Source organism: Toxoplasma gondii, chromosome VIII, assembly GCF_000006565.2.
Source record: "Toxoplasma gondii ME49 chromosome VIII, whole genome shotgun sequence".
Classification (NCBI taxonomy): Eukaryota; Apicomplexa; class Conoidasida; order Eucoccidiorida; family Sarcocystidae; genus Toxoplasma; species Toxoplasma gondii.
This window is the reverse complement of record NC_031476.1, coordinates 6,277,684-6,290,631: the sequence shown is the minus strand read 5'-3', so window position 1 is coordinate 6,290,631 and position 12,948 is coordinate 6,277,684. Positions and strand designations below refer to the sequence as shown.

General features: G+C 51.7%; 2 protein-coding genes across 2 annotated transcripts; both read left to right on the top strand.

Annotated features, from left to right (window-relative positions):
- Nucleotides 1–2,301: 2,301 nt before the first annotated feature.
- Nucleotides 2,302–4,185, top strand: TGME49_268800 (hypothetical protein; the record flags this gene model as incomplete). Its single annotated transcript, XM_002365532.2, has 1 exon — nt 2,302–4,185. One exon carries the CDS (start codon nt 2,302–2,304, stop codon nt 4,183–4,185), a length of 1,884 nt encoding a protein of 627 aa, XP_002365573.2.
- A 4,817-nt stretch (nt 4,186–9,002) lies between these two features.
- TGME49_268810 (ck2 beta subunit) lies at nt 9,003–12,116 on the top strand (the record flags this gene model as incomplete). Its single annotated transcript, XM_002365533.1, has 5 exons — nt 9,003–9,173; nt 9,523–9,616; nt 10,276–10,444; nt 10,936–11,083; nt 11,751–12,116. 5 exons carry the CDS (start codon nt 9,003–9,005, stop codon nt 12,114–12,116), a joined length of 948 nt encoding a protein of 315 aa, XP_002365574.1.
- Nucleotides 12,117–12,948: the final 832 nt, after the last annotated feature.

Genomic DNA, 12,948 nt, shown 5'->3' with positions numbered 1-12,948 from the left:
TTTCGATATTCCTGTCTTTGTCTCCCACCGTAGTGCTACTAATTTGTCCGTGTCTCTTACCACTACTCCGTCGGCGACGCCTCACGGGGTTCATCCAATGCTCTGTGTTTCACTGGTCATGACCTCACCACATGCTTCAGCACCGCACAGGAACTTAAAGCCGAGTAACGTTCAGAACTGTCAATCCCCCCTTGGGTCTAGAGTAGGAATGCACAGTCGCAACGGTCCAGAAGTGCCAATTAAACAAAGAGATCCTGTCTTGCGTGACGATAGCAACGGATGAGGTCTCAGAGTGTGTGCCGCAGGTGACCATATCGTCAGGCAAAAGCGGAAGTCCTGGGGCAGTCCGTTGAATGCGCTGGATCTGTCATAGGGTTCATATTAATAATACACGTACAGTCATCGTTGCACTGGTCTCTGAAAATCGGCAACATGCTGCACTGCAGCGCCAGGTCGACGTATGCAAACGGAGCACGGTCGAAGGCCTTCAGTGATGTTTGAGACGAGACCGCCAACACAAGCTCACATGCGGAAAGTGAGAAAAAGTCTTGTTCGGGCAACAGTTTTACGCCCTGATGCTTTCAAGAGACGTTCGTGGCGGCGAGTTAAACGCATGTGCCGTCTGCTCACAAGTGTGTTCGAAGGAAGAAAGCTACAGGCAGTGTGCAGGACGGTATGTGCAAAAGAAAAGCGATTGAGCGTCCGGATTAAGTGTAAGACATCTGTGCAACGCAGAAGTTGCAGTCCTAGGAACAGGTGTAGCTGTGTCTACCGACACTTTTTGGAAGTGTACCCCCGTGGTCAGAAAAGTTGAGACAAAGACAGGATTTTGTACGTCTGCGATAGTTGATTTTGCGCTACGCTTCTCAAGGAGTTCTTAAATCGACCAATAAAGAAGATACAAATCGTACCAGGCGGAATTAATGTTGCCCGTCTGTGCATCGTAGTACGCAACGCGACTCTCACCGACAGTTCTACCGCGGTGCTTGGTCTTTAATCGGTGGATCCCAGAACAGCACAATGTTATAGCAGTTACCACCATTCCCAAAACTGCAGAAGCGTGACGATACTTCTATGTTTTTTTGGGAAAGACAATGCTGCGAATGCGTGTGAAGCTGCGATGGAACTGGCGCTGTGGCTGGTAGTGAGCGGCCTCTGCTCTTCTGTGCGATCATTCCAGTTCTTCTGTCTCATCCTCTCTTAAGCGAGGTACTCATTCCCAGCCACAGCAAGAAAGCCTCGCACTATCTTATACCTTACTACCTGATTGGTTCTGTGCCTACACTGGATCGATATTGTTTTTTCGGCTGTGCAGGTGCCTCTCTGAGCCTTCTTGGTTCTACTTGAGACTCAGACCTCGGCTCTGGAAGGTGAATGCACAGCGCTAGAGACTTCACGCCACAGCTCTGCCGGGCCGCCAGGGCGAAATGTTGTCACGGCGACGAGCATCGGCAAACCGATTTGTTATTTCTGTGCACCCAGGTCTCTCGTGCCATTTTTTTGCACCGGGACCCACAGTCCACAACTTGCGTGCAGCTCTGGCCGGTACCATTGCGCAGCGTTAAAGCAAGAAAATTGAAGTATGCTGCTCCTTGTCGTTATTGAAGCTGCCCTGTTTTGCATTAGTTGTCTTTTAACATCGGTTCCTCGGGACCACGCGCATGAGCTCTGCAGATGTTGCTCTCGGAAAGACAGGTCGGTAGATGCGATGGGTGCATCACTTCGGGAAAGCGCCTTAAAGGCCCCGTGACTTATTTCCGTCCGGAGAAATGAGCGAAATCGAATATATTCTTGTCAATGTCGCCAAAAGACTTCGGAATGCGTAGGACATCTCTAATTCTATGACCCAACTCCTCAGCTTGTGGACAACGTTTTCGAGGCTTCAGGCGCACCTTGCGAGTGAGCTCGTGTTTTTGTATCTTGTAGCTTTCACAGCGTGTAACCGTTTAGTTCGAGTATCCGAACGCGGTAGGCTGAAAGCAGACTGACAGAGGGTGCCGAAGAACAATGAAATTCTGTTTGACGTCGCTTCGAGGACACTCGGACGCCCAGCTCACGTTCTGCCATCAGGGTGACTTTTTTAGATTGCCATTGTGTTTTACAGCGCCGAAAGGAGATGTGGGGAAACTCTTCAATCTCGGGCGTGTGTGTTCTTCTCATCAGGGGTTCGCGGCACCCCTGTGGCACGGTCGCAGGGTCGCCGTGCAGGTGGGAGCGCAGTTCCTGCGTCCGCCCTTGTAGCTGCGGGGTGGAGTGTCGCAGTGCCTCCCTTTCCATCCAGAAAGACGGCTTTAAGTGACCATGATTTTTTTTCCAGATTTTCGTCCCTTCAAACGTGCAGTTTTTTCCCGTGTGATGGCATTTTGCGCGACCAACAAGGCCGAGCCCTTCTACGGGCTGCAGGCATGTCTGAGGCAGCAGCGGGTCGTAGGGCGACGAGGCAACCGGCCGTTGTCTGGGGCGAGGCGTGCATCCTTGTGTCCGCTTTTCGCCGCAGGTCTGCTGTTTTGTGGATTTTGGGTTTTGACGGAGCAGCAAGCTGTCAGCATCACAACCACTTCCGATCCCCCAGCAGAAGGTGTCAGCTACACAACCACTTCCAATCCCCCAGCAGAAAGTGTCAGCTACACAACCACTTTCAATCCCCCAGCAGAGAGTGTCAGCTACACAACCACTTCCAATCCCCCAGCAGAAAATGTCAGCTACACAACCACTTCCAATCCCCCAGCAGAAAGTGTCAGCACACTTAGTGACGTCGACAACAAAGTGCAGCAGCCACAAGACGGGGCCGAGGTGCAACTCGCCCGAGTGACGCAGGTCAAGAGGAGACGGCAAGACAGGAAGGCCATCACCACATATGAAATTGCCTCTGCTGGTGTGCTCTTTCTAGTGCCGGTGCTCGCCGTCATTCTTAGTCTCTCGCTCAGCCGTGTGCTCAATAGGAAAACTTCAACCCTCAAGTCGGCCACAGCCGAGATCGCCGAGGAAAGCGAAAGCCAGCAGCTTACGGAGCAGGATCTCTATACTCTCCTTTTTCCCGAGGAAAATCGCGGTAGTCTTCTTACAGTTCTTCAAGCGGACAATGAGAAACGACGGACTGAGGCTACCGGAGGCCGGAGGCGAAAGCACCAGATGTTCGCCGTCGCGGTATTGGTTGCTGTCGCAGCGGCCGCGTACGCAGCCCAACAGTATGGGCCAGCCCTCTATGATGCCACCCTGAAGAATCCGGGAGTTCTGGGTGATTTATTGCGGCAAGTCGGAACTCCAGAGGGACGTGCCCAGACTTACGGAAACCTGTCGAAGCAGCTGGTACGCACGCGAAAAATCCTCGAGAGGTCCACTGTTCCCTTCAGCCTCGTCGGCCTGACAACTCCAGCGGAGGTGGTCATCGTCGCCTTGACACTCCTGAATCTCGTTGTGGCGCCGCTCCGGCGCCTGACAAACGCCATTCGCATGTTCAGGGTTGTTAGTGCTATGCGGCAAGTCCGCGAGCGGCAGGGGCCGCTGCAGAGCATCGAGTTTTTTACCGCATATTTCGACAGCCAGGAGGATCGGCGCTTGCTCCAGCAGTCCATTACCACGAGCATGGATGAGCAAGAACTCAGTACTTTGTCCCCGCCTACGCCTGCGGCCGCCAACCTCGAGCTTTCCTTGCGGAGGCACTGGGCCGAGTTGAAGATTGCAGAGTTGAAAAAGTCCCGAGGAAACCTACTGCGGCGCGCGCGAGGGGCAGTGGCGACGGCGCCGTCGCGAGAAGACCAGATGAAAATCATGAAATTGATGGTGACTTCTCTGCGGGAGATGGGCGCCGAAATTCACGATCAACTTGGTATCCTCATGGACGTTATCAAGGCTCAGCGTGTCGTTCAAGAAATGCTGCTCTCTGGGTCGCAGCGGCGTGCAAAGTTGGACAAGCTAAACAAGGAGATTCCCCGTATCCAGCTTATCATCAAGACCGAGGGAGGCATCGAGGAGCGCCTCGTTGACAGTGCGGAAAAATTGCTCCACAAAACTCGCCTGGGGAGCCCATCTCTCGAGGTAGATGTCCTCTTCGACATCATGCAGCCCACCACAGACGCGCGAAGTGCAGAAGCAAGGCCAAAGCAAACTACCCCTGAGGAAACCATATCGAAGGAAGCTAGCCCAGAGGAAGCCGGATCGGAACGATCTAGTCCGGAACAGTGAATTCTGGAATGACGGTGGTCTTGGCATATCTCGCTCTTAGGTTGCCTCAGGGTTACTGAGAGAAGAGCCATGGGGGATATGGGGAAGGAACTCAGTTTAAATCGAATCTGTCGCAAGCTGCCGCAGAATTTCGAAGACCATGAGCACTGAGGGAAGAACCGACAGGAACACAGATGCCACGGCAACCTCCGTGTCCTCAGATCGTTTGTTCGCAGTGATGGTTTTGCACGCAGAGTCCAGCTCGAAAAAGCTGCGTGACACCATTTCATCGACACCTTCGGCGAACTCCGCGCCAGGAGCGACCTCAGTGTTGTAGGATATTGAGATCCAACACTGGTATATGTCTTGAGCGGTCCAGCGAAGAGGTATACAGGGAGCATAAGGAGCCTGGTTGTTGTTCGTGCTGGGTTATACCACCCGCCCAAATATGCAGGGGGTCGGTGACTGTATTATTTGAGTTGCACCGTTTGCCACTCGATCCCATTGCCTCTCTAGTCCGCTGCGGATACAACAGGGAGAACTGTGCTTTTTTCTTCTGACAGATTCCAGCGAGTCCGCTGCTGTTCAGTTCATGCGCACGCGTCACACCGTTCCTCTTTCCTCTGTATCGATAGGCGTCGCTGACATACTGTTTGCGAATGCACAACGGAGAGGTATGTAAACGTAGACTTTGTCTTCAATGTGGCAAATCAGCCACCGCTACAGGTGGAGTTTTTCGGAAGTGTTTCACAGCCCCGAACCCGTTTCATATTTGGCATCATCATCTAGGTCGCTCTTGAGTGTTTGGGCACGTAAGGGCTGCGTGGCTACCTTGCAGGTGGAGCAGCTTCCGAAGACCACCGTATGTCGCATCTGGCAACTGTGGAGAATTTTATTAGTGACCCTGAGGTGTGTCGTGATCACTAAGACCGTTTCATACGGCATAAGACGGTTCATGGGAAAGTGTTACTGCCATCTCATGTTTGGTCAAAGTAAGCCGCAGCTGCTATTCCGAGGGATTTATAAAAAAGGTAGGCATGGCGTGAGGTCCTCGGGCATGCGCGGGAAGCAAGTCAAACCCTGCACGATATGGGTATAACCGGTCGTCCAAGCATTGCCTTGGAGTGCGGAGCCTTGTTTGTTGAAGCCGTGAATCGACTTTATGGTCAAAAAACTTACAACAAGAAAATGTTCGTCCCAACTCGATTTTGTGTCGCGCGCATCGCCGAAACGGCAACTCTTTGAACTTGGAAGCAAGAGGCTAAAACTACTGAACACAGTGCAGTTTCGGAAAGATTTCAAACAGATTCTAATAGGTAGATTTTCCAAATATTTCGACATGAGCGAGAGGGGAGCAGTACGAGTGCTGTAGAACTACAGCATCTACTAAAAAAGTCTCATGGATCTCGCGCCTCCAACAGAAAAGAAACACGCTCGGAAACTGCACTCAAACGCTTCTACCTGCATTAATGTGCTTTGAGTCGTCGGCTTTCAGCGCACGGTCACGCGACTCGCACTTAGCGAGCCGACAGTATATATGTTTCCAAACTGTAGTGCGAACACGCTGTGGAGGTGCCTGGTGTACATGACAGGTTGAATTAGCACGCTGCCATAAACTGGGTACCAATATTTACAATCAAGAACCTTAGTGCAACAGGGCGAAAGCTCCCCGATAAATCGGTCAATGGCTTAGTATACAACAGCGTGCTTGTCGCGGAACTCTGCATTATTGACTTTTAGGGTCATAGCCACTTGGCCGCATGCACTTTTTTGGCAACACTAGGCAAACACGACACCTTGGCTCCCCTAATAGAGCAACAAATCACTGCCCAAATATAGCGAATCTATGTGGGCATGAGTATGTGATTCTAAGCCTAAGCCTTGTCCTGTGAACTCCAAAGGTCACATAATGCCGCAGAGGAGGGCTCCAAAAAAGATCCACCGCCAGTTTTTTGTGTTGTACGATCCATGTACTCTGCATGATGTTTGTGGCCGGTGCATAGACACAAAGCCTTTCCTTAGTACTATCGAGACGGCATCGTCGAAGAGGGAGCCGATCGGCAGTAAACAGCGACTCATCGTACTTTCACACTTTTTGGTGAAGCATGACCGGCTAACCCTCGTGGCAAGATGAAATTCACTGGGTGCCTCTAGACACGGATACACCCCGAGGATGGAAGATTCAATATTATTTGACTCGTTATCCCCTGCGTACCTTAAGACCGTTATATAATTTAGAGATTGCATGTAACGTGGACCATTATTCACCCTGATATCTTCGGATTACTTCACTAGCTTATGCATCGCTCTCTAGTTGCATACTTATCAGAAAAATGTAAAACTTTCAGTGTGACCACTGTAGTTTCGTCTCTGCTGTCACACAGCGTTAAACGCCAGTACGGGACCAACCTGTCTCCAGGTGGTTATCATTCATTTATTTCATTCTTTCCTCGAATAATGAGAGCCAGACTGCTGTAGATGTTTGAACACTCTGTTGCAAGTTTCCCCAGACGCTCAACAATCCAGAAGTTCTTTTCTACTCCACGTGCCCAGTTTTTTTCGATTGGACGAAGGATAAACGAAGGCGTGCCAGAGTCTTGGGTGACCACTTGCGCGCTGACGTGGAGGCAACCACCCACCGAATACCACAGTGGTCGCGGTTTTGACTTGAATTCTTCTATCAGGTTGGTGTGAAAACACTCTTGATTGCTACACAGACAAAGTTCTCTCACCGGTGGCCTTGAAGGATGCCAACAGCGGATGTAGGCAAGGCAAGAGCCTGTGATGTCACCTGACTTTTAACGCAGAAAACATGACTCCTGAGCTGCTTCCGGAGCTCCTTGCCAAGCCTGTGAAGCGGAAAACCAGTTAGCATCGGTTCTTCACTAGGTCACCACGTTCCTGTGTGCATGCCCGCTGCTACCAAGAAAAGGCTTTCGTGTCTGAAAAAGATGAAGCTGCGACAAGGCCGAGAGGCAAGCATTCTGTTGCGTTACGCTCAACATCCTCAAAAAACCGTAATCGCATGCAGCTGGATTTCTCGTGGAACCTCAGAAACAGGACCTGTTCTTTTGACACACACTCCTGTAGATCCCCTCCTGCGTAGTAATCTGTATACACACCCGCCGTTGCACTGCAACCGAAAGTCCACTACGAGAAGAGACAATTGAAGGAGTCCTGCATCTTTCAGATCCACAGTGGAGTCTGGTTTCAATGAGAACTCTGCTGTACGTGACGAGGAATATCATTACTTCCGCTTGATGCCGGATTCCCTCTAGTTCGAGTCCCTGGCATGCCCGCCTGGTGATACCGTTTGGTGTTCTGTTTACTGTGTTGTACCCCGTGACCCTCTGTTTACACGTGAAAGATCCCAACAAAAATGTGGTAGCGGATTCGATGGCGTCTGTCTGTCGAGTTTCTGGTCGCGACGCCTCCGGACTGTTGCCCGCGCACTACTCGTGTCCGTGGCTGAAGCACTGCGTGGAACAAAAGCAAGTCACTTCGCTTAGAGAGAAGACTGTCTGTACTCGCGAACGTTCCTGCGTTTCGTCTTCTGTAATTTTCTTTCAAACCCCGAGTTCCGTACACACACAAATGCGACAGCGTGCGGGTACCAGGTGTGTCCCGGTCCCCTGGATTGTGCATGCGCTCTCAATTGCTTTTCCCGTGTTTCCCTTCTCGCCTCTGTGTCGCCGAATCTTCCTCGCGTAGCCTTTCTGTCGTCTTTCACCGACTCACACCACCCCACGTGTTGAATAGCTCACGACTTCCTCTTCTTTTTCCCGCGTCTCAGCTCGTCTAAGTGTCACTTTTTCTCTCTGCGAGTTTCTTCCGGTGTCGATTCCTTTTGCCTGCCCTCCCCGCTCGTACTCTTTCCAACCTCTCTTGCTCTGAACACGTTCTGAACCGCGTGATCGCCGCGTTCCTTTCGTTATATTTTTTCTCGGTTTCTCTCTCTTACTTCACTGTCTGTCCTTCGGGAGAACACTTGCGAAAAGCGATCTTCACAGTCAACCTGCACGGAGTCCACCCAGCCGTAACATGCAGGCTCTGGTCGCCGGCTCTCATTTCCCGAACCTCTCGCTCTTTGCTATTTTCCTTTTCTCTTCCGCCGTATCGCCTGTTGCCTTTTCTGAAGACGCCTCAAAGCTTCCCCTACTGCTCACGCACCTCTTGCGCATTTCCACTTCTCTTTGCCTGCTCCCGCCTTTCTCCTCCTGTCGCCAGCAGAGACGCGTACAGGAGTCAGATGTCCTCTCTGAGAAGGGACAGAACTCTTGAGGACGACCCTTTGAAGGCAAGTGTCCCTGGCGCTGTCAGGCAGCTTATCTCGCGCTTTCGGATCAATCTACGCTTGGTCGCTTGCCAATTCAAACTTTCGCCAAGTGTGATCTTCTCTTTTTCTAGTCTCTTCTTCCTCTCGATTTGCGATTTTCTGGACAAATCTCCGTTTTCGACCCTTACCTCCCGCTGTCTACCGCCGCGCTTTCTCTCGCGGCGAGTTGCCGGTCTCTTCTCGATTCTCCAAGCGGGTGCTTCCCGTCTCTTCTCTCATCTCCACCGGGGAAGAGTGGGTCCTACGGAAGCCTGTTCTCCGTTTCTCTCGACGAAATTTCCTCAAAAACGTTCGAACCTCCTTCTGAATTATTCTTTCCCCCCTCGCCTGTCAATTCGTTTCTCGCAACGCCGCGGCCGCCACGAAAACGCGCCTCTTGCACCCCATCAGGTGTCTTTTCCTCGCACCTCGTCTGCAGCCTTTTCTCTTGCATGTTCTTTCTCCGTGTGCGCCGCTGCTCTGTGGGTTCCTAAGTCTCCTTTTAGCGGTTTGCATCTACAAAATGCAGCAGCAAAAAGAGAGAGTTGGCGAGGCCGCGGGCTCCAGAGGCGCCGGCGCCTTGGCTGCAGGTGCCGGGGCCTCTCCGACCGCAGGCTCCCAGACGAGTAGCGAAGAGTTCGAGAGTGAAGAACAGGAGTTTTCTGACATGACTGGGACGAGTGAATTGGAAGATGTAAGGACAAATAATTCACAAAGGAAACCCAAATGAGACAGTCTCGCCGTACAGGACTCATGTGTGTCCCCGTCACTTTCCTACCTGCCTGTACGTTTGTGCTTTCATCCTCTGCCTGTCTTCACATAGAGGTATACCGCAGCATACGTGGACATACATGAGTGTGTAGAGTTTAACTCGTAGGTTGCCTTCCTGCGTGCCTACGTCTATACCGTGACCAGTATCTTCATGTGTAGGTATGTGCAAACACACATTCATGTATCCTGTTTATGTGGATATGTAGAGAAACGCAGTGCTTCTCTCATTATTTTGCTGGTTCAGAGTTATTGTTTTTCCTTTGTCTGTCCAGATGAGCTGGGTCGAGTGGTTCTGCACGTTGAAGGGCAACGAATTGTTTGTCGTCGTGGACGACGACTTCATTCGGGATGACTTCAACTTGACAGGTACGGCCTTGGAGTTTTTCTGTTAATTTTGAGGATCTTGAGAGTCTTCCCGGGCTCGAAAACGACAGCTGTGGATGGTCAAAACTCTACTAAAATTTGGAAACAATACAAGAGTAAGGATAGTTGCTCATTCAAATTCGGTTTCCCTTTCGCTGTACAGCCAGGTTGCATTTCCTTTCAAACCCCCTCTGCCTTTTGTTGGGAGCCTTTCTAACGAGACACGCATTCCCCTGAATTCATCTATGTTTTTGATTGCTTGCTGCAGTGACTTACGGACTTAAAATAGATCCACGGATCACTCTCGCGTGTAGCTACAGCCGTGTTGGCTGTGTGTGTCGCCTCCCGTGCTCGCGGTTCCGTCTTTTCTGTAACCGGGTTTCCGTTTGCTTCTTGTCACGTTTGAGATTTCCAAGGCATGTTTCAAACAAGAGAGAGACCGGCTTTTTCGCGCATACCATCCCAATTCGTCTCTGCCGCAGTACTCTTCCTCGAGATTGACGTCATCTTTTCGCACTTGTTGACAGGAACACAGCCTCCGTGCTCTCATGCAGACCTCTCTGTCGATCTGAAGTGTCTTAACTTGGACCCCACGTACCCTTCAGGTGACAGACCTGCTTGTAAACAGCACAGCTTCAGAGTTTTTCAATTTCTGTGCTCAGGTCTCGCGAGTCAGGTGCCTCTCTTTGATGAGGCCCTAGACATTGTGCTGGACAACGAGCAATCCGAAGACGAAGACGACGAAGAAGAACAGAGAAAGTCGGCAATGGCTGAACAGGCTGCAGAGCTTCTTTACGGCCTCGTGCATGCAAGGTTCTTGGCCACTGCTCGGTGAGTAAGAAAGAATTCCTCCACCTTTTCATAGCGCATTGCCCATATCCTGTAACTTCTTTTCTTCAGATATATAGCTTTCTACCTGTACATGTTTATATACAGGTATACACAAATATGTAAGATAAATCTATGTATATATCAATCTATCTATATCTATATATATATATATATATATATGGGTGTTTGTTCAGATGCTTGTGCGCCACTCGATGTGTATATTTGTATGGAGTGACTCTTTGTTTGGATATCCACGCTTCTGGGGTTTTCTGTGCTTCTCCGTGTTAGTTCGAAATCGTTCAGGTTAAGTGCCTGTCGACCTCGGCGCCTCGTCCTGCTTCTCTCGGTCCTTCGCCGCGGTGTCTTTTTCTCTCTCGCCTTTCTGTGTGTTTTATCTCCCCATTTCCTCCCCGTTAGTCTTCACTTTTTTCTCTGCTATGGGAGCCACTGTGTGTGTGTTTGCTTCTCTGTGTTTTGTCTGTTTCCGACAGAGGCCTGCAACTTCTGCAACAGAAATACGCGCAAAAGCAGTTCGGCGTCTGTCCTAACAGTGCATGCGAAGGCTGGGCGCTTCTCCCCACAGCTTTGACTGATACGCCGAACAAGCACACTGCGAAAGTTTACTGCGCGAAATGCTGTGTATGTCCACCCGGAAATGCTGCCGGGCACCTGCGCCTCGAGATGTGACTATGTCTGGTCCACGTACAACGTAATTCGCCGGTGGTTCACGGTTTTTCGTGCTGTTCGGTTTTCCCACGCACAGACGCGTCCCTCGCTATCCGTTCGTCAAGCGCCATAGAAGGAGACGCGTCTCCGTACGCGTATGCGCAGTGTTGCATGCGGATGCAGCTTTTGCAGTTGACATGTCTCTTGGGTGTCGGGTGCGAGTGTGTGTATGCTTCGTTTTCAAGCGTCTTTGTGCGACTCGTCTTGAAGGCAGGCGCCTTCGAAAGTCTTGTTTGTGTCCACGTTGCTTGTTTTTCAAAGATACACCGGAACGCACCTCTCTTTTTCAAAAATGCACACTGTGAACGAGACTTTCTGAAGAGCACACGCGCCTTGGGTTCGGGAAACCGGGCTTTCGAAGATCTGCGAAGCGCCTTCGCTACGTCACTCGTGGAAGGCAGTGGAGAGGAAAACGCGTTCGTGCGCTCTCTCGAGTGCCGGTCGAGTTCCCTCTCGGACTCGCCGTCGTCCGTCTCGACGTGGAACCGCCTCACAGTAGCTCCTGTCGTGAGGTGTGAAGTCCTTCCCCCGTTTGCCTCGACCGCTCGCTGCGTGCTTCTCTGCTCGGATTTCTGTTCAGGAGCTGTACCACCCTCCCAAGGGAAGTCGCCTGAACCATTTGGACGGCGCCTATTTCGGCACTTCGATTGCGCAGATCTTCCACATGCAGTTTCCCTTCCTTCTGCCGACCGCGAGGAGCAGCACTGTCTCGCCGCCGCCGTACTACGTCCCGACAGTGTACGGCTTCAAAGTCTCTCCTCAGGTCAAGACGCGTCTCCGGGTGCAGCAGGTTCCGCGAATGATCCACCAGGCCCGCCAGCGAGCTGAAGAAGAGCGCGAGGCTCTCTTGGGAAGCCCCGCCGCAGCCGCTGCCGCTGCGGGCATTTCCAGCGCTGCAGATGCCGCTGCACAAGCTGCTGCCGCGGGCGAAGCGGGGCGACGGTGAACGATACGAGAAGGGGGAGAGGAGGGATCAGACAGCGACGAGCAGAGATGGCGCGTTAGAGTCGGAGGACGGGAGAGCATCAACGGAAGAGACAGCAGCGGAAGTGCGGACGAAGCGTTGGAGCCTGGAGGAGACCCTGTGAGCTGGGAAAGGAGGGTCGAGTGTAGAGTGGCTGAGAGAAATGCGGAGTACCAGTGCGTCTTTTTCGTGACTGGAGGGACGCTGACATCGGTTCTGACTTTGCTGTTTTTGATTTTTTGAACGTGCTTTTGCTTCGACGTACGGAGGATCTCCACCTTTTTAGGCATTACCGTCTCACCTTGGCTCAACAGTTTGCGTTCTGCCGTGCCGTTTGCGTCTTTTCCCCCCTTTGTCACCCTGACGTCTTCTCTTCGTGTGTTTTCGACATTCTCCGGACTTCGGGAGAAAATCTCTTCCTTCATCGCTCGGGCGTTCGAGAGCACAAACTGGCGAGCTCCGCGAACTGTTGCTGTTCAGCTCGTTTTTGCGAACGAGCCTGAAACCGTCATTCTGGAGTCTCAGTCGTGTGCGGGAGACATTCTCGGAAAACAACGGCAGGAGTGAAGCGACGACGATGAACACACGGAAGGATAAGCATGTTGGCTGTCTTCGCTTCGCCCTGTTGACCTCTCTTCTCATGCCTGACCCAGCCGTGCCGCTTGTTGTGCCTAGAACGAACGGATGTGGAATGACCTTGCTGTCGCAGTCGAGTGAAACCCAGCATTTCTCCAAACGCACCACATGCAACGAAAACGATACACAGCTAACAACTGAAGCTACGACGGAACGACACCACGATATGAGGTCAACT